Raw genomic sequence first — 22,994 nt, 5'->3', positions numbered from 1 at the left:
AATTTAATTATTTAGACTAAGATGAGCAATTATTACTCATCCCTTTCTACTTCCAAAGCAAATAGTCAGATTATTAACAGACAGCTCAGCAGTGATAGGGCTACTGGCTCAGTCCTGGAAAGAATGCATTCATTTTGCAGAGGAACAGGGAAGGCTTGTATGTTACTTATCTATCTACATACTCTAGGTTCTCATGTTTGCTCTTTATTTACCAGAAGATAGTAATGCCTAAATACTTCCCTTCTCCTCCAATACTGGGAAAATGACAGAAGAGTTTGTTCTTGCTGTATGCTATGTTGGCCACAAGTTTCTCTGTGTCCACTTCTATTCCCATTACTTATGTGGCTTAGCTTTCTTAAGGTTGTCATGTGCTAGGCTGGTCACAATTTCACCTTTTCTTGTTTTTACTCCACTCTTCTAATTTAGCATGACAGAAAAACAAGGTCAGTGATTTCTTTTTCAATACATTAAAGTTGATCAAAAAATAGTACTTGATGTTATCAGGCAATTAGATCTTTGCTTAAGAAAAGCCATATTTGTGACTAAAAGGAAACATTTTCTTGGAACTTTCTCATTGTCAGGACTTAAATTTCCTTAAAAAAAAAAAAAAAGACTTCCCATAAGTTAAAATTAGCATCTTTATAAATACTAGGAAACATAAATACTATGAAATATTAACAGCAGAACAAAATACATGATTAAGAAGTTGCATATTTTATTATTAAATTGTTTATTCTCCTGCAAGGCTATTGCTTCACTGTATAAAAATAGCACCAGCAAACATAGTATATTGCAAAATTAAGATAGTAATATTCTTCGTTGGACACTGTACAACTAACAAACTTTTCTCCAATGGCAGTTATTTCTAGTGGGAAGATCCTTTTGACCCAAATCCAAGGATAGCTGTAAGCAAGTTACAATGTCATATAAGGTTTAAGATAACCATGTTATCCTTGAATTACATAATTTTTTAATTAGTTTTACCAGAGATAATTTCAGGAATTCTGAATAACTGGAGCCTAGCCTAAAAATCACAGGATGCTGTGGAAAAGATGCACAGTGTTTATCTTAAGTCATTAGGAAGTTAAGGGGTATTTTGTTCGGGAAACATTGTTACAAGTAGTTTCTTTTGCTAAAGTTGCTTTTTAAATATCTATCCACCACTAATTTAAGACAACTATGCTAGATTAAGTTGTTTCAAAGTAGTTTATTTAGGGGTTCCATTTTCACTCCTCAATAGATTTTATGTATTTCTCATATGCTTCTTCACTCATTAGTTCATCTAGTTCTGAAGGGTTACTGAATGTCATCTTGATCAGCCAACCTGCAACCAAAAAAAAGTATCATATATTCCAAATCACCTTTTAAAAGAGAAAGTCAAATTCATTCAAAAATTAAATTCTGAGTGCCTCAAAATTAATCTAGTGAATTATTTACATAAATTTTAACCTTAAGAATTAAATTAATATTCCTTACATATAATAACTGAAAAGAACCAGAAGAAATTGTACCATCAAGGATTAAGAAATCTTAGGTTGTAATTAATAAGCCTTAACAACTTTACACAGGGATCCAAATATACAGGTATATAAAATATGGAACACCAATACTGTAACTACTGAAATTAATGGCATTAGAAAGCATTATAAGAGAGAAGTAGGTGATAGGAAATAGAAAACTACAACTTAACGCTAACTTTGCCTTTTATTGGCTGTTTGACCTTACCAAAGAATCCTTTGAGAATTTCATCTACAAAAGGGGAAAAACTGCTACTAGTTTACCTTACTACATTATTATGAAGATGAAAATATGAGAAAACTGAATGCAATCAATATTGTTACCACCTTTATCACAAAATGTGATTAGATGCTTTATGACTGAAGAGGTAAGTACTTTGAAGTGTTTACAATGAGTCTACAACTACAATACTAAGAACCCTATAAAATTAGGCAATGCTTTTATTGACAAATCTAAAACATAATCTAACCTGTGTTTTTCCTTTTTAAAGCAGAATATCTATTTATTATAATACCAAGAGGTACAATCAGTTAAAGATTGCTTTATAGTCTAGATTAAATGTTAACTGCAGCAAACAATCCTTAAAAAAATTTCCAGCAACAACTTACCGTCTTCATAACAAGATTTGTTGACAAGTCCTGGATTTTCTGCTAGAGCTTTATTAATTTCAGTTACTTCTCCTGATAGAGGAGAATACAGTTCACTAGCAGCTTTCACACTTTCCAAAGCACCAAACTCCTCTAAATTGAGAAAATTAAAGAAAATATTAAATGTCAAAAGTTAGTGATCCCAAAATACAAAATAGAGAACAGTGATCACCTCTACAGTCATGATAAAAAGACCTAAATATCTTTAATTTAAATAAAACCATTGATTTTGTCATGTGAGATCTTCACTTATACAATTTGTAGCCTGACAACATTGCCCCATCCAAACAGCACAGTGTAACTAGAACACAAGTAGAAAACCATAGTCTTATTTGCTCAAGGGGTCAGAGGATTGAGTATAGGCCTGCCAAAGTGGAAAAGTAGTCAATATAAAGATCTCAAAATGTTCGACAGACCCACATATTGGAATTAGCAGAGAATCTCAAAATAGCTGTTATAAAATCACAGTGACTATTTGGGGGAATACCTGCAAAAAACTAGTAATTTTAAAAATAGACATTCTAGAACTGGAAAGCCTATCTAAAATAAAATATTCATTAGATGGCACTAATAGTCAACTGGATACAGAGGAAAGGATCAATGAACATGAAGAAAGACCATCTAAAATTGATATGAACTGAATGTGAATATAACATACCAGTTTGTGGGGGTAGAGCTAAAGTAGGGCTTAGAAGGAAATAATATCTTTTGTTCAGTCATCCTCTCATGTCCAACTCTTTGCAACCCCATGGACTGCAGTGCACCAGGCCTCCCTGTCCCTCACCATCTCCTGAAGTTTGCCCAAATTCATGTCCATTGCATCCATGATGCCAACCAGACATCTCATCCTCTGACACCCTGTTCTTCTGCCCTCAACCTTTCCCAGCATCAGGGTCTTTTCTAATGAGTCAGCTCTTCGCATCAGATGATCAAAATACTGAAGCTTCAGCTTCAGCATCAGTTCTTCCAATCAGTATTCAGGGTTGATGATTTCCCTCAAGATTGACTGGTTTGATCTCCTTGCTGTCCAAGGACTTTCAGGAGTCTTCTCCAGCACCACAGTTTGAAGGCATCGATTCTTTGGTGCTCTGCCTTCTTTACAGTCCAGCTCTGACAACATTACATGACCACTGGGAAGACCATAGCCTTGACTATACAGACCTTTGTTGACAGAGTAATGTCTCTGCTTTTCAACACTCTGTCTAAGTTTGTCATAGTTTTCCTGCCAAGAAGCAATCGTCTTCTGATTTCATGGCTGCAGTCACCATCTGCAGTGATTTTTAGAGCCCAAGAAGAAGGTATCTGTCACTACTTCCATCTTTTCCCCTTCTATTTGCCATGAAGTACTGGGACCAGATGCCATGATCTTAGTTTTCAGTGTTGAGTTTCAAGCCAGCTTTTTCACTTTCCTCCTTCACTGTCACCAAGAAGCTCTTTAGTTTTTCTTTGCTTTCTGCCATTTAGAGTGGTATCATCTGCATATCTGAGGTTGATGTTTCTCCCATCTATCTTTTTTGACTGCACTGGGTATTAGTTGTGGCATGCAGGATCTTTAGTTGCGGCATGCAGGCTCTTAGTTGTAGCAAATGGGATCTAGTTTACTTGACCAGGGATCGGATCCAGGCCCCCTGCATTGGGGAGCTCAGAGTCTTAGCCCCTAGACCACCAGGGAAGTCCCCTTCCCACCTATCTTGATGCCAGCTTGTAACTCACCCAGCCCAGCATTTCTCATGATGTGCTCAGTGTATAGGTTAGTTAGACAAACAGAGTGACAGTAGACAGCCCTGTCCTACTCCTTTCTTAATCTTGAACCAATCAGTTGTTCCATACAGGGTTCTAACTGTTGCTTCTTGACCTGTATACAGGTTTCTGAGGAGACAGGTAAGATGGTACGGTATTCCCATCTCTTTAAGAGTTTTTCACAGTTTGTTATGATCCACACAGTCAAAGGCTTTAGTGTAGTCAATGAAACAGAGGTAATGGTAATATCTTTAGGTTTTATTTTAAAATAACATCTTAAAATCAATGACCTGGCTTCTAAAGACACTAGAAAATAAACAAGGTACATTTGAAAGAAGCGATGACACTTTTGATTCTTAAAAAAAAAAAAAATGATTTTTAGGGACTTCCCTGGTGGTCCAGTGGTTAAGAATCCACCTGCAGGGGTCATGGGTTCAATCCCTGATCCAGAAAGACTCCCACGTGCTGTGGAGCAACTAAGCCTGTGTGCTGCAACTAGTGAGCCCATGAGCCACAACTACTGACGCCCACACACCTAGAGCCCATGCTTCGCAACAAGAGAAGCCACTGAATGAGAAGCCCATGTACTCTAGCTGGAGAACAGCCCCTGCTGCCCGCAACCAGACAAAAGCCCTTGCAGCAATGAATACCCAGCACAACCAAAAAAGAAGAAACTAGATTTTAGCTGCCACTTGTTGCAAGGGAGATGGCATTTTACAGTATAGATAAAAAGTCAATTTAAGAAAAACCATGGAAACCAACAAACCCACAAATTTCCAGAAGCAAGAAAACATTAAGTTGGAAGAAGAAAATAAAGCTATGAAAAAATAAATGAAATGGAAAATAGAAAATTTAGCATAGTAGAAATGAATTCTACATAGTAGAAATTCTTTCAAGAGATTGATAAAATTGATGAAGCGCTAGCAAGACTGATGCACATTCTTTCAGAAAAAGAGGTGGGAATATTTCTAAACTTATTCTATGTGGCAAATAGAACAGATTCCAAAATTTGACAAAGCCTTTTAAGAAAAGACCAGTATCTCTCATGAACATAATGTAAAAAACAGCAAATCAAATCCAACAGTACATTTTAAAGAAACAATTCTTATACAATGACTACCAGGAATCCAAGGTTGGTTAAACAGTCAAAATGAATGTTTAACACTCAAAAATGAATCATCATTCATCACATTAACAAGAAAAACCCTTCAATCATGTCAACAGATGGAGAAAATCCAACAAAAATTCAACATCCACAAATGATAATCTCAGCAAACTAGATATAGAAGGGAACTGCTTCATCTGATAGTGGGCATCTGTGAAAAATCCCACAGCTAAATATAACTAATAAAGAAATGTTCAATCTCTGAACCTTGGTATGGACCTGAGCTGCCCATACTGTACCCTTTCTCAGTTCACAGTGACCTTAGTGGTAATTTTGTGGTAATTGCTAGACCAAAACAAACACCTAACATTTCAATTTATTAAGAGGTCAGGTCCAAACTACTTAGAAAGTTTTTATATCCTAACAATTGAGTAGCAGTTTAAAAAAAACCAACATACAAAAACTGAACAAAAATAGAATTTTCATTCTTAATTACAATTTACAGATATACGTGTGTCTGCTGCATACTGTGTTAAGTTCTCCATCAGGGAATCAGGTCACATCAACCAATGCCCAACCTCATGTTCCACACCAACTGTGTAGTACTTGCTTCAAAGATACATTACCCAAAGTAATAGAGTAAGATCCAATATTGACATTGTTAATTTCATTGATTCTTAGTTTGTGCTGTGTCCAACAGATGTTAAAAATTAAAAATATCCCACAGCACCTCATGTTACTGGGGTATAAAATCGGGGAACTATGAAGACAGACAAAGATATCTTAGAGAAGACACAATGTTTTATACATAAATATGACAAAATATTCATAAAATACATATCTGAACAAGGTTTTGTATCTAGAATTTATAAAAGATGCCTAAAATCAATGGTAAAAAAGATAAATTAGACTAGAGACTTCACACAGATGTGAGTGGCAAAAAGCACATGGAAAGGTGAATAATCTGTCACTAGGGAAATGCACATTAAAACCACAATGAGATATGTTGTACATGGAACTCTCTGATACTGTTGGTGAGAATACAAATGGTATAACCACTTCGGCAAACACAATGGGATACCTCTGGCATAAAAATCAAATTACTGAGTACTTAATATGAATGTATCTCAAACTCATGACAGTAGACAAAAGAAGCCAGGCATAATATTGATTCCTTTTAAATGAAGTTAAAGAATAGGCAGAAGTAATCTATGGTGACAGAAATCAGAGAAGAGATTATCGTTTGTCAAAACTCTTTGGATTATACAGTTAAGATTATACAGTTGATGCCTAGATCTAGTTAAGATCTAGATCTTAACTAGATCTAGGCATTTTCACCATATGTAAATTTCATATCAATTTAAAAAACACCTTTGGCAGAAAGTTTAAAGCATTCATTAGTTTAAGGAGGTTACTCAACATATTTTTATTAATGGAAATTTTAAAATTAAGCATAAAAAGAAAACAACTGATGTACAGATAAAAAGAAAGTTTAAACAAGATAAGTCTTAGGCAAAGTTTAAGCAGAAAAAGATATGGCCAATCTTGTCAAAGATATTTAGAAAACAGATACTTAAATTCTCTAACACTGTCTTATACATGTCAAAGAGCCCATGAATAATAATACGTGTGGTTCCACTGCTTGACATTTATCAAGTACTAATCTCTCTGGTAAAGAATCCATCTGCCAATGCAGGAGACATGAGTTCCATGCCTCAGGAAGAGGAGGAAATGGCAACCCACTCCAAGATTCTTGCCTGGAAAATCCCATGGACAGAGGAGCCTGGCGGGCCACAGTCCAAAGGGTTGCAAAAGAGTTGGACACAACTAAGTGACTAAACAACAACAAATCTTATGCTGGATATTATGCTAATTTCATTTAATCTTTACAACTACTATATGAGGCAGTTATTATTATCCTAACTCACAGATGAAATCTACATTAAGTAATTTCCCCCACATCACACAGCTGATATGTTTAGGGGCCTGGATTTAAAACCAGATTCTGACTCATGAGCTCGTGTTCTGATATTCTTTACTGCCTGCAAAGAAAAACATTTTATTTTTTAAACTTAAGAGACCTCAGCTATATTATATCACTAATACATCAATGTGTGGCAGGGATGGTGCTAAGAGCCATTTCCCTCTACTTCCTACCTTCCATTATAAAATATGAAAATGTTCACTATTCTCCTTATCATCATTCCTTACAGCTAGGGATGGCAATAGGACACAGACAAGTTATTTTTCAAGATAAAGAAAACTCATGGCATGAATCATGACACACCAAGATGAGAAAAACACTCACCTTGTTTGTTCAACTTTGTCCCAACTTCAGGCAGACTACAGTAAACAACATCTCCCAAAGCTTCCTTTAAAAAACAAAAACAAAGAAATCTCTAAGAAATCAAATTAAACCTAGTAATTAGGAACAAGCCAAACACTTAATCCCTTTAATTCAAATAGTATATACTTTACACTTGAGGGGTCAAATTCTGTTTTTTCTTATAACCCTTTAAAAATGCAAAATTATTCTTACCTCAGGACTTGCAAGAAAATATGTCATCAGTTGGCCCACAGGTGGCAGAGACCTTTGTCACTGACCATAGGCCCCAGAAAAAATGACTAGCTCCTTTAAGAACAAACACACTTTGTGCTTTTCCACTTCTGTACTTTTACTGAGGACATTTCTCCTATTGCATTTGCTGACTAATCAATAGTGATCTCTCCATCAGGTGAGTGGGTTACAATCCCTTGTACGACTCAGGTCATCCATCACTGTTTTGCATGTCATTTTCCATGTTAAGTGATTTCCCCTCATAAAGTTGAGGAGAGGAGGACAATATTTATACAGTATTTCACAGAGCATTCTGTACTGGGCCTCAGTAGGTACACAGATAGGCCCACAAAGATACGGCTGTCATTGATTCTCAGTACATGAGATCCCAGCATTTCTGAGGAATACCATATCCTCCCATCAGTTAATATCCCCTGCCCCCTCCACTCCCCGCCCCACCCAGAGGTCCAGTTGAAAAGTCACTGATCCATATTGCTATTTGGCTTCTAGTTTTCTTTTACACAATATCAAACTAGAGGCTCAGTGGCAATAGTGGAATTAGTTGAGGTAAACTCTAAATAAAAAGTTTATCTTTGTGTAATCTGTGCCATTCTAGGTGTTCCCTCTTCAAGTCCCCAGGTTATGTGTATATCACTATCATCCACAAAACACTTAACACTCCAGCCCTTTTGCTTGCTCTGCTGCTTTCCTTAACTGCCCCAATATGAAACAAACATTTCTCTTGAATTTATTTTTTAACTGTTAACCTTTTAATCTCTTAAAACACTATACACTTTCCTGTGTTTTCCTTTTTCCACCTATGACAGATGTTCTTCTAAGGGCCTTTAAAGGGCCCAAGATACTAAGGGGCAGAATAAACAATTTTTTAAAGATAAAGACAATCCAATTTAGGCAAGAGCAGACTGTTTTAAATATTTCAAGACAATCCAGTACCTGTGCAAAATTGCTGATTCCCACTGTTCCAACACCATTTTCTGTCGTTACCCATTCATGTTTTTCTGTGAATTTCCGCACTAAAATAAAGACCAATATTTCAGAAAAGCAGTGGCATCACTTCTTTAAGAGCATTTTTTTTCATATCAATGCTATCAAAAGGCAAGGCCTTCCCAGTATTTGTCTGACTTATTGACACTGTCATTCAACAGTATACTGCCCAGGACAAAACAGATCATGTGAAAAGACACATCTCAACAGTGGTATTATTTAGGCAAAGATGGCTTCATGTGAATACCTTTGGATCTTTTGGCGATCTGATTATTTGTACTCAACGTTACTCAGTCTAAATCATATACACAAATACTGGAGCACATTTCAAATGTATACTTATCCATTGACTGGTCTATCTTGCAGAAAGAAGTCTGTCCCTCTGAAGAAAGAGTGATGAAGTTTTGGCAGCAAAAAGACTACTCATAAATGATTTAACCTAAAAAATAATGTGCCTCTTTAGGTAGAACTGTGTCAGGAATAAAACTGACCTTGAACAATTATAACCTGACTAAGTTCTTGATTCTACTTAACTGAATTCAAGTCGGCCCTTGAATAAAGAGGCTACCATCATTATGAGAAGCAAATTATACCATCAGAACTCAGTTGTCACCTCAGAGCTAAGACATTAACCGGTAGAAAGGCAAGCTCTGCTCAACATTCACTGGACAGGTTAGCCCTTGGCTTTATAACCTGCTTCTTTTCAAATACAAGGATGGCCAAAGTACTCAAGGATTCCTGGAACAAAGACCTACCAAAATTTGAATGATGTGAAAAAAATTACTTAGGAATTAATAGTACTTGTTTAAAAGAATCAATTTTTTTATATAGCATATCTTCTTAATGCCAAAGAATGCTCAAACTACTGCACAATTGCACTCATCTCACACGCTAGTAAAGTAATGCTCAAAATTCTCCAAGCCAGGCTTCAGCAATACGTGAACCGTGAACTTCCAGGTGTTCAAGCTGGTTTTAGAAAAGGCAGAGGAACCAGAGATCAAATTGCCAACATCCGCTGGATCACTGAAAAAGCAAGAGAGTTCCAGAAAAACATTTATTTCTGCTTTATTGACTATGCCAAAGCCTTTGACTGTGTGGATCACAATAAACTGTGGAAAATTCTGAAAGAGATGGGAATACCAGACCACTTGACCTTCCTGTTGAGAAACCTGTCTGTATGCAGGTCAGGAAGCAACAGTTAGAACTGGACATGGAACAACAGACTGGTTCCAAATAGGAAAAGGAGTACATCAAGGCTGTATATTGTCACCCTGCTTATTTAACTTATATGCAGAGTACATCATGAGAAACGCTGGGCTGGAAGAAGCGCAAGCTGGAATCAAGATTGCCGGGAGAAATATCAATAACCTCAGATATGGAGATGACACCACCCTTATGGCAGAAAGTGAAGAAGAACTAAAGAGCCTCTTGATGAAAGTGAAAGAGGAGAGTGAAAAAGTTGGCTTAAAGCTCAACATTCAGAAACCTAAGATCATGGCATCTGGTCCCATCACTTCATGGGAAACAGATGGGGAAACAGTGTCAGACTTTATTTTTGGGTGCTCCAAAATCACTGCAGATGGTGATTGCAGCCATGAAGTTAAAAGACGCTTGCTCCTTGGAAGGAAAGTTATGACCAACCTAGATAGCATATTAAAAAGCAGAGACATTACTTTGCCAACAAAGGTCCATCTAGTCAAGGCTATGGTTTTTCCAGTAGTCATGTATGGATGTGAGAGTTGGACTGTGAAGAAAGCTGAGCGCTGAAGAATTGGTGCTTTTGAACTGTGGTGTTGGAGAAGACTCTTGAGAGTCCCTTGGACTGCAAGGAGATCCAACCAGTCCATCCTAAAGGAGATCAGTCCTGGGTGTTCACTGGAAGGACTGATGTTGAAGCTGAAACTCCAATACTTTGGCCACCTCATGCGAAGAGTTGACTCACTGGAAAAGACCCTGATGCTGGGAAGGATTGGGGACAGGAGGAGAAGGGGACGACAGAGGATGAGATGGTTGGATGGCATCACCGACTCAATGGACATGAGTTTGGGTAAACTCCAGAAATTGGTGATGGACAGGGAGGCCTGGCGTGCTGCGATTCATGGGGTCGCAAAGAGTCAGACACGACTGAGCGACTGAACTGAACTAAACTGATATCTTCTTAAATATATACCACATTCTGAAGTGAAGCAGTTTTCCAAAAGTACAGAAATTAATATGAAAATGGCTCACTAATTTCAATACTGTTTTAAAAGAAGTATTGCTAGCTCACTCTTACCCCTAATCCAAAAGATAACTGTACTTGAAACATTAAACTCGCTTGATTACACAGCTCTGATACATAGCAGAATGTAAATAAAAAGTATTTATTTCCACCCCCATCATTAAATAACTTGAATATCATATTCCTCAGTGGAAGAGGTTGCAAAATCTCACAAAGTCAGTTGCTTCCCTCCACCTCAAATTACTGAATGCTTCAGGTCAATTTGATGTTTCCCTAAGGTTAAGGTTTGTTTGTACTTAGTGTTCTGACGGCAACCCACTCTCCCCACTGCCTTTTCTTGACTTTCAGATCTCAGCTTAGAAACTCTTCCTGCCAAAAGCCTTATCTAGCCCTTCATGCCTGGGTTCCTGGGCTGTCCAGTCTGCTCCCCAAGCACTCTGCACCTCTCCCCCCAACACACTCGAGGCACTTAACATGCTACAGATACAGCCCTTCTGTCACCTTCCCCCAGGGGGTAGACCAAGCACAAAGCAAGCAAGAGCAGGGTTTATTGCATTTGTAGCCCCAGTTCTAAACACTGTCCTTGGCATATAGTAAGCACTCAAAAGTTGGAGGGAAGTAATTTTTTAAAGTGTAAGAGGATTCTGAGCAAAACATCTAGTATATAGTTATCTGGCTGCAGCACTCAATTCTCCCTAACCATTCTGTGACAACTCTAGAACCGGAAGTTTAAACTAATACACCTTTTTATAGAAAGGACTGGACAACCATAAATATGGCTTCTCTGAGACTGCCTTGACCTTGGTCTTGCCATCTTGCCTAATTGTAAAGATAATCTTTAGGAACGAGTACTCAACATTCAGTTTTAACAACTGAGCAACCACAGTTTAGAGGAAAAGGCAGCAACACTGCTAAGCTAAATGTACCCAGGTCCTGTTGGCCTCAAAGACCATTAAGTCTTTATACCAGGCCACACAATTTAGGCTAAAAACAATGATTGGTACAATTCTCCTTTAACCCCTGGCCCAATGCGGGGGGGAAAAAGTGAACAGGAGATTAGGTAAATAGTTCCTTTCTTCTGAGTCTTGAAAACAATGGGTTCAGCCCCCAGAAAATAAAGTGTTTTATGAGAACTTTGCATTTTCCCCCTTTCAAAGTCACTGAATCAAATATACTGACATTTGATCAATTTTCTGCTATTTGATTCTATACACTAATATTTAATAAGTAACATTATCAAGTACTTACTATGTATCAGGCTATATGTACAGCAGTTACATTGTTTCATTTCATCCAACAAGTCTGTAAAGTAGGGATTATCATTTCCATTTTTCCAGCGAGGGAAACAGAAGTGACCACCCAAGATCCCATAGCTGCTAAGTCACCTCCGTCGTGTCCGACTCGGTGCGACCCCACAGACAGCAGCCCACCAGGCTCCGCTGTCCCTGGGATTCTCCAGGCAAGAATACTGGAGTAGGGTGCCATTTCCTTCTCCAATGCATGAAAGTGAAAAGTGAAAGTGAAGTCGCTCAGTCGTGTCTGACTCTTAGCGACCCCATGGACTGCAGCCCACCAGGCTCCTCCATCCATGGGATTTTCCAGGCAAGAATACTGGAGTGGGGTGCCATTCCCTTCTCCGAGATCCCATAGAGAGGAAGCCAAAATTTGGAACTCAGTCTCTAGTACTGAAAACTCAGGTGTTCAACCAGATCATGGCTATTGATATCTTGGGCAATATTTAACTAGTTAACAGCTCAATGCAAAAAAGTAATACTGAACTAACCAAAAAAATATAGGCTTGAAAGTCAGTTATCTGAGAAATGCTTTTCCCTTATATTCAAATTAGTAATGTATCGATGTATGTAAATTAGTAATGTACTGATATGTACCACCAACAGATCTGAGAGATTACAGTGGGGGGCGGGGAGGAGATAAGTAAGCTTCGTTGTGTTTGACTTTGAACTAAATTTATCAACTTTTCTAGTCCCAAACAGGTCTCTAAAACAACGAACTTAATGAGACAACAGCCACCAGACCTGTGCTCCGTGTGACTAAGAAGCCGGAGTTCGCGAAGAGGTGCGCTTAGTGCCTCACGTATTGGTGCATGAAGCACAACAGATTTTCCTCTGCGTTAACTTGTGCTAAAGTAGCACAGATGGCCAAGATACTTACGGTCAAGTCTCCCAGTTACCTCAAGCCCGTGTATGTAAGGCCTCGTTTCAGCCCAACACACATTCACGACTATACTTTATATACGACGATACAGACTAGCAGAACGTCCTCTGTGGAATCCGGGAGACTTGATCGCACTGCTTTAGGAAATAGCTGTCTGCAAAATTATGCTAGCTTTAGCTGGTAAAACTAGACCCAGTGCTTTAAGTTTCAATAAATGCTCTTGCTTTACTTTTACTTCAGAATTTACAGTGATGATATGCATAGCAAAGTAAAGCCTATTACTTGTCTTCACTCTTAGGGTGCACAATGCTCACAAATGCGAGGAACTTAAGGTCACGAAGGAGCTCAGCGACCTTGCCCGGGTCTGCAGCAGCGAGCGGCCGACGCTCCGGCCAGAACCACCCCGGACACGGCGGCTGCGCGTGTCTTCAGTCTCCCCGCCCCCTCGCCCCGGCTCCCAATCCGCAGGACAAAGGCTGCGGCGCCGTCCAGCAGCTCAGGGAGGTAGCAACGGCCCCGCAACACGGGGTCCCAGCAACAAAAAGCGCGCACAGAGGTCGCCTCGCTGGACCCGGGCGCCCCGCGGCCGAGGACCCGAGGTAAGGATCGAGGCCCAGCCCCTCTCCCCCGAGGCAGCCCGGCCCGGCCCACGTGCGCGCCCGCACTTACCCGACAGCAGAGCAGGGCCGGTTCGCAGCGCCCGGACGGCACCCGCCCGCAGTAACCAGGGCCGCGACGAGCAGGGCGCGCTGGATGCCGAGATGGCGCGCAGGTTGCCGACCGCGGCCCGCACGCTCCGCACCGCTCGCAGCGCCATGTTCACACGGGTGCAGAGGGTCTCCGCGCGGCACCTAGAACACCCCGGCCGGCGGGGGCGGGGCAGGGCGGGACGGCCCCGGGCCGGAGTGAGCCGGAGCGAGCTGGCTGGACCGGGGCGCGGGGGCTGGGCCCCGGGAGGGGCGGGGCCTGACAGGACCGCACGCGGGAGGGGCTTGGACGCTCGGAAAGTCCTGAGGGCCGGAAGGGGCGGTGGCGAGGGGCGGGGACTGGCTCGTGGGCTAGGCGGGCCAGACCGAGCTAGGCGGGGCGTCGAGGGCGTGGCTTCCCGGGAGGGGTGGGGCCACGCCTTCAGACGATGCTTCTGGGCGAGTGAAAGCTGTTGGTCCGCATTTGTGACCTCCAAGACCCACCCGGGCTGTGAGAGGGATTCCAGGCAGGAGTGCTGCTCTTGGGTCCTCTGAAAGGCAGGGTGCTACCAGTCCTGTTAAAAGATGAGGTCCCCTCCTTTCTAAAGAGGATCAAGATCACCCAGAGCAGTATTCATAGCAGATCCAAAGAATCATTCCAGCCAAAGGTGGCTGTTGGGCACTGGCCAAAGGCGCGCTAACACAAATGCAGTTTCTCTTTGACTTTTTGAAATATTGAAAACTTTATTACTTTGCATATTCCCAAAACTCCACGGTCTCCAAAGAGGGGAGAGACCGAATCATGAAGCTCATAGACGGGCAAGGACTTGTTCAAGGATCAGGAGTGGCTTCTGGTGGAATCTATACTGCAAGAGCTACTCCAGTAGCAGTCAAAAGGCAGAGAGTTGAGACTCAGCATGATCAGCTCTTTACTTCAACAGTCCTGTGACTGAAACTTTAGGAGAAAAGCAGAGGACATGCCTCACCCAATCCAAGGAGGCAGAAAAATTAGGTTTGGGGAAAGACCTCACCTTTAACACAGATTTTGTGGAGTGGGCAAGAATCAGCAAAGAAACACTGGAGTGAGAAACATTTCAATCTCCACACTGTCAGTATTACAGGGTGGCTACCTTGAAGTATATGCATGTGTGAGTATATGGGCGAATATGTATGTGTGTGTTTGGGAGACCCAAATGTTGCCCTGAGATTCTGCCTCAGTTACAAAACTGGGAATATTAGCACATCTGTGCAGTGGTTTGCAGGGGCCATCATGCTCCATTTTTGTCTGAGTACATCTTAGCCATTCACTAAGCCTTTGTTATGTGCCTGGGACCATAGGGTACTATCTTTGTAATCCTCACCAAACCCCTACGGGTAGGTATTATACTCATATAATACCTATAATACCTACGGGTAGGTAGATGAAGAGCTGGAGGCTTGGAAAGGTTAACTACCTTTCCCAGGAGTGGAATGAGGAAAGCATTCTATGGCTTAAGCATACTGGGTGGCAGTAGCAGAACTTGCTCTTCAGTCCAATTTGCAGTCAGTTGCTCTTAAGCTCAGTTCTGCTTGCCACTGTTTGGGATGCTGATGATTCACAGTGCTCTATTCTAAACTCCAGATCTTGGTTCATTTCCATAATGTCAGTATCCTGTTTTTATTGTTTTGTTGCAAGACACTTCAGCATAATGCAAACCATGCCCTAAAATATTTATTCGCAGCTTCAATAACTCATTTGATACAAAGAACAGGGTCACCTATCATTTGATACAAAGAACAGGGTCACCTATCAATCTGTGGGCTATGTCATGGGCCCTTATGCCAAAGCAGTAGAAAGTGTGTCTTTTTTTTTTAAATGTAACAAGTATTGAGGATTAAAAATTTTTTTTCCATCTGATTATCTTTGTAGCATCCATGGCTTGAGATGTGAAAGGTCATCTCATTACACAATTGGTACTGCTGCTGCTGCTGCTAAGTCACTACAGTCGTGTCCGACTCTGTGCGACCCCGTAGACGACAGCCCACCAGGCTCCGCCGTCCCTGGGATTCTCCAAGCAAGAATACTGGAGTGGGTTGCCATTGCCTTCTCCAGTGCATGAAAGGGAAAAGTGAAAGTGAAGTCGCTCAGTCGTGTCCGACTCTTAGTGACCCCATGGACTGTAGCCTTCCAGGCTCCTTCATCCATGGGATTTTCCAGGCAAGAGTACTGGAGTGGGGTGCCATTGCCTTCTCCGCACAATTGGTACAGACACCCAAAAATTCAGGTGGTCATTTCTTTCAGGCGTCTCAAAGGGGTCTGCTCATCTCTCTGTGCAGATATATTTATTTCTCTCACAGAAATACAATGGAAGAAGTTTACAATTTGATATTTACAGTCAATAGAGAAGTGGAGAATAGTTGGAAAAAGAAATGAAGAATTTATAACTAATCCAGATCTTAGAACTTTTCCTGTTTAAAACAAACAGTATGTGTTTAGATTGATTTCTGTGCCATATTTTCAGAAGACGTGTACACTTTGCTATGAGTTATTTGATGAGTATCTGCAAATATAGCTCATGACCAAATACATAATGTATGATGGGTTTTGGGGTGGATAGAAGATAAATCCCTCAAGGTTTTATGTGCATTGTCATGTTATGTGTCTCTTTGCTTGTAAAGGATCCTGGCTTTTCATTGTCAGTAGTAGGGTGGGATCCTGGTTCAACCATCATAAAAGGAAATTTGAGCTCTCATCCAGATAGAAGGCTGGCAGTAGTTCAGCTTCATGATTACAATAGCTGTTTAAAGACCTCATCAAGTATGCATGTTCCTTTCATCTTTCTGCTCTGCCATCTTCAGATTGTACCCCATGGTCTCAAGGTAGCTGTCAGAGTTCCAGCAGTCTTACACCAGACAGTGTCCAGCAGCCCTTGAACTCATCTCTTTTTATTACCAAACTGACCTTTCCCAGAAGTGTCCCAGAGACCTCTTTTCAAAATTTTCATTGGCCAGACTGGATCATGTGGCCACCCTAAATAGCTCATTGTCAAGGGCTATTATTAAGACAGATTGAGATTTACTTTGAGGTGGCTGCAGCCTCACCTTGCTGTGAGTCACTTGGGGTAGGGGTAGTGGATACTTGACTAAATCAGGATTCTGACAGCAAGGAGGAAAGCATGGAATGGATCTGGGGCAGGTAACCTAGAGTATCTGTTCCAATGGGTGTGTGAGGAGAGACAAGACAGGGTGAATTGGAGAGGATTCATCAGGTGCTTCCACTGCGCAGCAGAGGGGAAATGTGCACTTATCCTCACAGTTACCTGGAAGACTTTTATTGTCTAGATCTGTGGTTCTCAGAATTTAAAGCATGTTTATCATGTCTGACTGCACATTGGAATCACCTAGGGGGCATAAAAAATATTGATGCCTGTGACTCAGAGATGCTGATAAATTGGGGTGAAGTCTGGGGTTTCTAGCATGGAAGCAAGATTGAGAACCACTAGTATAGATCAGCAGTTCTCAAAGTATTGCCTAAAGAACACTAGCCCTGATTGAAGTGCTGTAATACCAGAAGCCTTGGTTATAGGGGTTTGGGAATCATTATGCATGTTATTGCTCACACTTATCCCAGGAGATTCACAGTGCACATTTAGCATATTAAAAGCTCTAACAATTCCCATGTTAAAGAATTTATATGTCCAGTGTTTCCCACATTTGACCTAGAGACATTTAAGGGAGGACGACACCTGTTATGAGTTGAATTGTGTCCCCTAAAGAGATATGTTGAAGTCCTAGCCCCCATACTGGGGAGAAGGCCATGTGACAACTGAGGCAGAGGTTACACTGATGCACCTACACGCCAAGGAATGCCAAGGATTGCTGGCACACGCTAGAAGCTAAAAGAGAGGATTCCTCGATAGAGCCTACCACAGGATCATGGCCCTGTTGGCACCTTGATTGTGGACTTCTATCCTCCAGAACTGTGGAGCATACGTTTTCATTGTTTTAAGCTACCCAGTTTGTGGCACTTTGTTCTGGCAGCCCTAGCAAACTGATAACAACATCCATTAGCATCTGTTGGACCACAGTTTGGGAAACCCTGAACTAGAATCATTCAAAGGCAACTCCTGACTGACCAAGAAGATGAAATAATTAGTCTGTAGAGGGGATCGTTTCCCCATGAACTCCAGACAATATTTGTTTTATTTCTAGGAGGAAATGCATTTGAACAGTATCACAGTGGTGGCAACTATATGTATGTAATTCTTTTATCTTTTTTTGCTTGCCAGGCCTGGTGACTCTAATATGGACATAGAAAATTACTAACCTGGAGAGATTACAGAATCACTGGTAAGTGTAGGCCTAATGTGCTGGCCTTCCCCTAGTCTCCAGATCATGCCTGGACCAACAGCTTAAATTTGGGGCATAGCTGAAACAGGTTGAGGGGTCCAGGCCTCAGACAGCACCTCAGGCTGCTCACTGCTGCTTCCAGGCTCCTGTCTTTTACATTTAATGCCCAGAAAACTGAGTATCTTCATCAGTAGCAAATCGATGATCTCTTCTTCCTCCGACAGCTGCAGAGGGAGAAAGAACCATGCGACTTAGGGAGAGCTGTTCTCTTCAGGGGCTTTTCTTTCTTATGGGGAAGCCATGGTTTTATCATCCACTTTGGTTGCTGCCAAAGTTATATCACTGTTTAGAGTTGCTTTTGTTTTGGAATTGACCTCCTTCTGGGAATCTTAAGGATATTCACTCCTGCCTTTATCCCCAGGGATTTCCTTCTTCCCCTCCATTGAAAATGACAAGATGCCCTCTACCACCCCCTACAAAGGCTATTAGGAATTTGTGTACAAAGACCCTCGTGTGTTGCTGCTGAGAATGTGAAATGGAGAAGAGTTTGGTGGTTTCTCAAATTTAAACCAAAGTGGCCATATGACATCTTGAAATAAATTTCTAGCCCCAAGATGGAGCCACTCCTGCCCAGGGTGCCATGTCAGCAAATTGAAACTTGGATACCTTTTGTGTCTCTGTAAAGGCTCCCCCAGCAATGCAGTATATCCAGTCAGCCAGTCCCCTTACGCCAGACCACTCCAGGCTCTATACTTAATTCCTCTTCCTTCTCACCCCAAATAAGCTCACTCTGTGGCCCTGGCCAATCAGATATTTTCTGTTTTCCACTTCCTTATCCTTTATTCTTTATCCTATAAAAGTTTCCTGCCTTACACCCCATTTTGCAGATCTCTGAATGGAGACAGTCCACTTCATGAAATATTAACTTTTGTTTGTCATCACCTAACTCCAAGGAGTTCTCAGTCTTGACTGTACATGCAGACCACACGAGAAATTTTAGGAATACCAGTGGCTGGATCCTTCCCCCAGGGATTCTGTTTTTACTTGCCTCAGGTGCAGTAGCAGGCATTTCCAGAAGCCCCTAGATGATTCTCGTGTACAGGCATAGCTGGGAATCACCGGTGTAATGAACAGAGTCCCAAGCTGGGAATTGGAGACGTGATTCTAGTCTGCCTTTCATTTGCTATAATCTTGGGGAATTAATTTCCTCCTTCTGAGCCTCAGTTTCCCTTCCCATGAAATGAGGAAGTGATCCTTTAGTTCCCCTAATGTCTGATGCTGCTCAGCCAGCCTCTTCTTAGTTCAAGGTCAGTGACTTTTGAAGACCAAGCCAAAGTGACCCACCTGATGGTATTTTTGCTCCTCATTGAACGCCACCAGGATGACAGAGATAAACAGATTCAGCACCACAAATGTCACGAAAATGATGCAGGACCCAATTAGGAAGGAGCCGAGCACTGGGCTGTAGTCCAGGATCTGTCAGGAAGAAAACCAGAGTCATCCCTCAGGGTCCTGTGTGCTAGTGGTCACTTTCCTCAGCAGGCACCCTCAGAGGGATACTGGCCCTTAGAGCTAGGCAGATCCTGGAGCCAGAAAGTTTCCCTTCTGCCTGAGGGCTGAGAGTGTGGGCAGTGCTCTCAAAAGCTGCCCAGAGATGGAAAGGGCAGCCCCTCTACTCCCCACTGCTGCCGTTTCCAATATGGGTGTCATTCTGGCTAGGCCCAGGAGCATTCCCTTCCAGACACCCACCAGCACAGCCTTCCCCTGATTAGCCAGTGTCTGATGTTCTGTAGACAGGGGTCCCCAGGATGAGCTGTGGGAACCTTTTTATTTGTGCAGAGTTGCCCTGTGCTTGCCAGGCCATGGACCCAAGGGGTGACACCCACTGGGGAGGCATTTGAGGGGGTGCTTTCTCTAATTTTCTTAAAGGTTTGGTGTTGATGGTAGTGTCCATACCCACCCTCACTTCCTCTCCCCCCATTACCTCCTCGTAGTTGAAGATTCCCAGCTGAAGGCTGATCATTGTTTCTGCCGCATCAAAGAGGGTTTTGTAGGAACGGAGTTTCCAACCAAAGATTAAGTTTGACTGTTATGGAAAGAGTCCTTATGAACAAGGAAAGAAACCATGCCACCCCCAAAGGGTGTTGTTTGACAGTAGAGTCAGCAATCTGAATCAGCCACATCCTTGGCCTGGCAACACTGTCCATGTCCACAGGGCCTTCGAATGGGTGTGTGTACACACTTGGCTCAGATGGGTGTGTGTACACACTCGGCTCTGTAGGGGATGCGCGTGCACCTGGGCTCGCACACCAGCTGCGCGAGGCTGCTACTGTGGTCTCCCAGATGGCCGCCCCAAAGCACGGTAACAGTGCTGCGCTCTCTGAAGCCCCAGCCTCTTTGCTCTGGAGGATTTGGGTTTCATGAACAGCAGGCTTCTGCCTGGGCGGGACCAGCCTCCCCCACCATATTTTCCTCTCACCACGGTTACCCCCTCCTCAAAGATTTCCCCATAGCTCTTGCATCAGAGGGAAGCCCAGCAGTTCCTCGGCCCTGAGTTGGTGACTCCTGGTCCCACAGGACACTGCAGTGTCCTTGCAGCCCACGCACTGCAGATGGAGGACTGAATAAATCCACATGAATTAAAGGATGGGATGGGGTACTTTTAACAAAGCCAGATTCCAGCTTCTTAGCCAATACCTTCCATCACTTATTCAGCACACTTCATCCCATTTCTGAGGGTGAGAGAGGAAGATGGGGTGGGGTCAGTGGAGTGAGAGCCAGGACAGGGGTGAAAAGGACAGGGAAAAGGTTAGAGGTGGAGTGAAGACTAGGATAAGATGGACTGCTGTATGGTATGGACATCAGGGGGATGACAGAAGGTGAGAGACTGGATGGGGCAGGGTGAGAATTGGGAAGGGGGCTGGCGTGGGTTGAGACTGGGTGAAGGGTCACAGAGGTGGAAGCCTGGGTTACAGTGGGAATCATAGACTTGGAGAGGATGGGGCTGGAGCTTATTTAGATGGAAATCAGCATGTGGCAGAGGATCTTTGTTTCTCATTTTACTCAACAGTAAAAAAATAATTGATACTTCAAAAAAAATTTTTTCAGTCACATAAGAGCATGATTGTCAAAAAGCTCTCAGTGTTAAGGAGCTAAATGTGCTTTCAGAAGGGCATGTGTAGGGCATCAGGCACCATCATGGCCTGCAGTTGTGTCCATCCTCTCTCCCCCATCTCTGCCCCACCTCAGGGTCAGGGACTGCCCAATTCACCTCTGCATCCCCTGGCCTGAGGGAGGGCTCTGTGCGTGTTGGGGTAACTGGGATGTCAGGGGAACTGGCTCTTAAGGCAGAGTCGGTACAGCAAGGAGTCCTTCATGGTAGATAGTTGGTCCCTTCAATCTTAGAGACTACACTTCCTCACTCTTAGCCAATTGAGGTGTCCAGCCTCTGCCATTTGGGGTGACCAGTTCATGAGCTCCCAGCTGAAAGACTCCAGACTCAGAAAGAAGATCCACCATCTCCCTTAGGTTCCCAGGGTTTTCCTAATCCCCCAACTCTCCACCACTGAGCAGCCTTTACTTTTGAGGAGACCAGCCCAGAAAGTTTTCCCAAAGGAGCCACTCACTGCAATGGAGTAAGCCAGGAGCATGATAAGGATGACGACGATAAAGCCTGAAATGTCCCCCCAGGCACGACACAGAGCTGACGTGATCATGTTCATTTTGGGGTTCAGCCTGAGCAGATGCCAAAGCTTCACAGTGGACAGGAGGACCAGGAAGGCAAGGATGTATCCCAGGGCAGCGTCGGCTGCTGCAGTCTCGCTGAAGCTGATCCCTCTGTGGGACCAAATGGGGAGACTGGTCTCAGAGATGGTGAGAGCCTCAGCCAGCGCTCATCTGTCAAGATTAGCCTGATCACGGTCTGGGGACATCCCCCAGCCAGGCGATATGAAGTGGTGGTCACGGTGAGGGTGAACGTCCTGGTTACAAAAGAGACGGTAGTGGTTGTGGTCACGGGGCTGTTACCTGACAATCTTGGTTAATGGCTACAGAACTGAGGAAGAATGACAAAGGAGAAATCTTCCCAGGGTTGAGAGGACAGAGGTAAGGGAGTTCCATGAGCCTCCCCTCCTGGTTTGGGGGTCACTGGATGCCACGTCCTCCTGCACACCTATCTGAGTGTATATCTACACCATCCTTACATTTAAAGGAACAATGGAAGTACCATCCAGTTGCTGAGGAACCTCAATTGCATTGTTCCATTTGACCTTCAAGACCACAGTGTGAGGTATCATATCTCCATTTTACAGATAAGGACAGATAGTTGGTACAAGGTCACATAGCTAGTGATATAGTGACAAAACTAGTGGTGGAAGCGTGAGAGTTGGAATCCAGCTGTGTCTCATTCCACAGTCCAGCCTCTTCCTGCCATCCCACCCTGCCTTCCATGCCCCTTTTGTGCCTGCCTTTGTGTGTCAATTCATACAATGTTGAATTAATTAATGTTGGCTCGTTAATTCAGTCTTAACATTGGTACATTATCGAGTATGACTTATACCTGTATCTACTGACATGGATGGTGAACAGGTTATAGAAAAAAATTATATGATCTGAAGTTTATAAAAGCATTTAATATAAATACATAATGCCTGAGAAGAGCCATCCTTCCGTTTAACCTCCTGCCTTCCCTTTTCTTCCCTTTGAGGGGTTTGTGAATGTAGTTTGTTAATGAAGGACACAGTCTAGGGTAGAGTGCAGAGTTCAGATACTAAGCTCTGCATTTTCTTGCTGTGTGACCTTGCAGAGACAAGCTCTCTGAGCCTCAATTGCTTCATCTATAGAAAAGGGATAACATCATCTTTTAGAAGTTCTGGGAAGATTAAAGTAGATGAGATAATGCTTTTAAAGTGGTGTTTTTATGAATGCGTAAGGTATCCAACAATTACTCAATAAGTGTTAGCCATATCTATACAATCAATGGATGTTTCAGAGTAAGTACTAGGATCCTGGA

At 42.5% G+C, this 22,994-nt stretch overlaps 3 protein-coding genes across 8 annotated transcripts in view; 1 reads left to right on the top strand and 2 right to left on the bottom strand.

Annotated features, from left to right (window-relative positions):
• Positions 1 to 22,994, top strand: part of BCO1 (beta-carotene oxygenase 1) — a 166,873-nt gene that overhangs the window by 3,883 nt on the left and 139,996 nt on the right. For 3 of the 5 annotated variants that reach the window (XR_014060459.1, XR_014060460.1, XR_014060458.1), the window contains exons 2-5: positions 12,778 to 12,869; positions 13,267 to 13,567; positions 15,564 to 15,722; positions 17,923 to 17,983. The gene's annotated coding sequence lies outside the window, so the exon portion shown is untranslated. Of the gene's footprint in view, positions 1 to 12,777; positions 12,870 to 13,266; positions 13,568 to 15,563; positions 15,852 to 17,922; positions 17,984 to 19,977; positions 22,891 to 22,994 lie in introns of those variants that run through there. The other 2 variants (XR_014060457.1, XR_014060456.1) reach the window with 2 other exon arrangements.
• GCSH (glycine cleavage system protein H) lies at positions 696 to 13,929 on the bottom strand. Its single transcript, XM_081513579.1, has 5 exons — positions 13,638 to 13,929; positions 8,522 to 8,601; positions 7,319 to 7,382; positions 2,127 to 2,258; positions 696 to 1,324 (listed from the first exon to the last, which is right to left on the bottom strand). The coding sequence occupies exons 1-5, from the start codon at positions 13,783 to 13,785 to the stop codon at positions 1,227 to 1,229; spliced, it is 522 nt and encodes a 173-aa protein (XP_081369705.1). The 5' UTR covers positions 13,786 to 13,929; the 3' UTR covers positions 696 to 1,226.
• LOC145514782 (polycystin-1-like protein 2) overlaps positions 17,819 to 22,994 on the bottom strand; it is a 102,436-nt gene continuing 97,260 nt past the window's right edge. For both annotated transcript variants that reach the window (XM_081513550.1, XM_081513551.1), the window contains exons 40-43: positions 21,610 to 21,820; positions 19,968 to 20,069; positions 19,328 to 19,459; positions 17,819 to 18,207 (exon numbers count right to left, since the gene is read on the bottom strand). In XM_081513550.1, coding sequence (XP_081369676.1) covers positions 18,046 to 18,207; positions 19,328 to 19,459; positions 19,968 to 20,069; positions 21,610 to 21,820 — 607 coding nt within the window. In that variant the 3' untranslated portion in view covers positions 17,819 to 18,045. The remainder of the gene's footprint in view (positions 18,208 to 19,327; positions 19,460 to 19,967; positions 20,070 to 21,609; positions 21,821 to 22,994) is intronic.

Source organism: Giraffa tippelskirchi, chromosome 7 (assembly GCF_054371585.1).
Source record: "Giraffa tippelskirchi isolate mGirTip1 chromosome 7, T2T-mGirTip1v1.2.pri, whole genome shotgun sequence".
NCBI classification, from domain to species: Eukaryota; Metazoa; Chordata; class Mammalia; order Artiodactyla; family Giraffidae; genus Giraffa; species Giraffa tippelskirchi.
This window is presented reverse-complemented; position numbering and strand designations above follow the sequence as displayed.

What these genes read in the sequence shown, in the direction of transcription:
- GCSH (XM_081513579.1), bottom strand. Translation starts at nt 13,785, where the DNA reads ATGGCGCTGCGAGCGGTGCGGAGCGTGCGGGCCGCGGTCGGCAACCTG. An exon ending in GAATCAGCAATTTTGCACAG is followed by an intron (nt 7,383 to 8,521) that starts GTACTGGATTGT and finishes TGTTTTTTAAAG; the next exon opens with GAAGCTTTGGGAGATGTTGT. An exon ending in GACAAAGTTGAACAAACAAG is followed by an intron (nt 2,259 to 7,318) that starts GTGAGTGTTTTT and finishes TTCTCAATTTAG; the next exon opens with AGGAGTTTGGTGCTTTGGAA.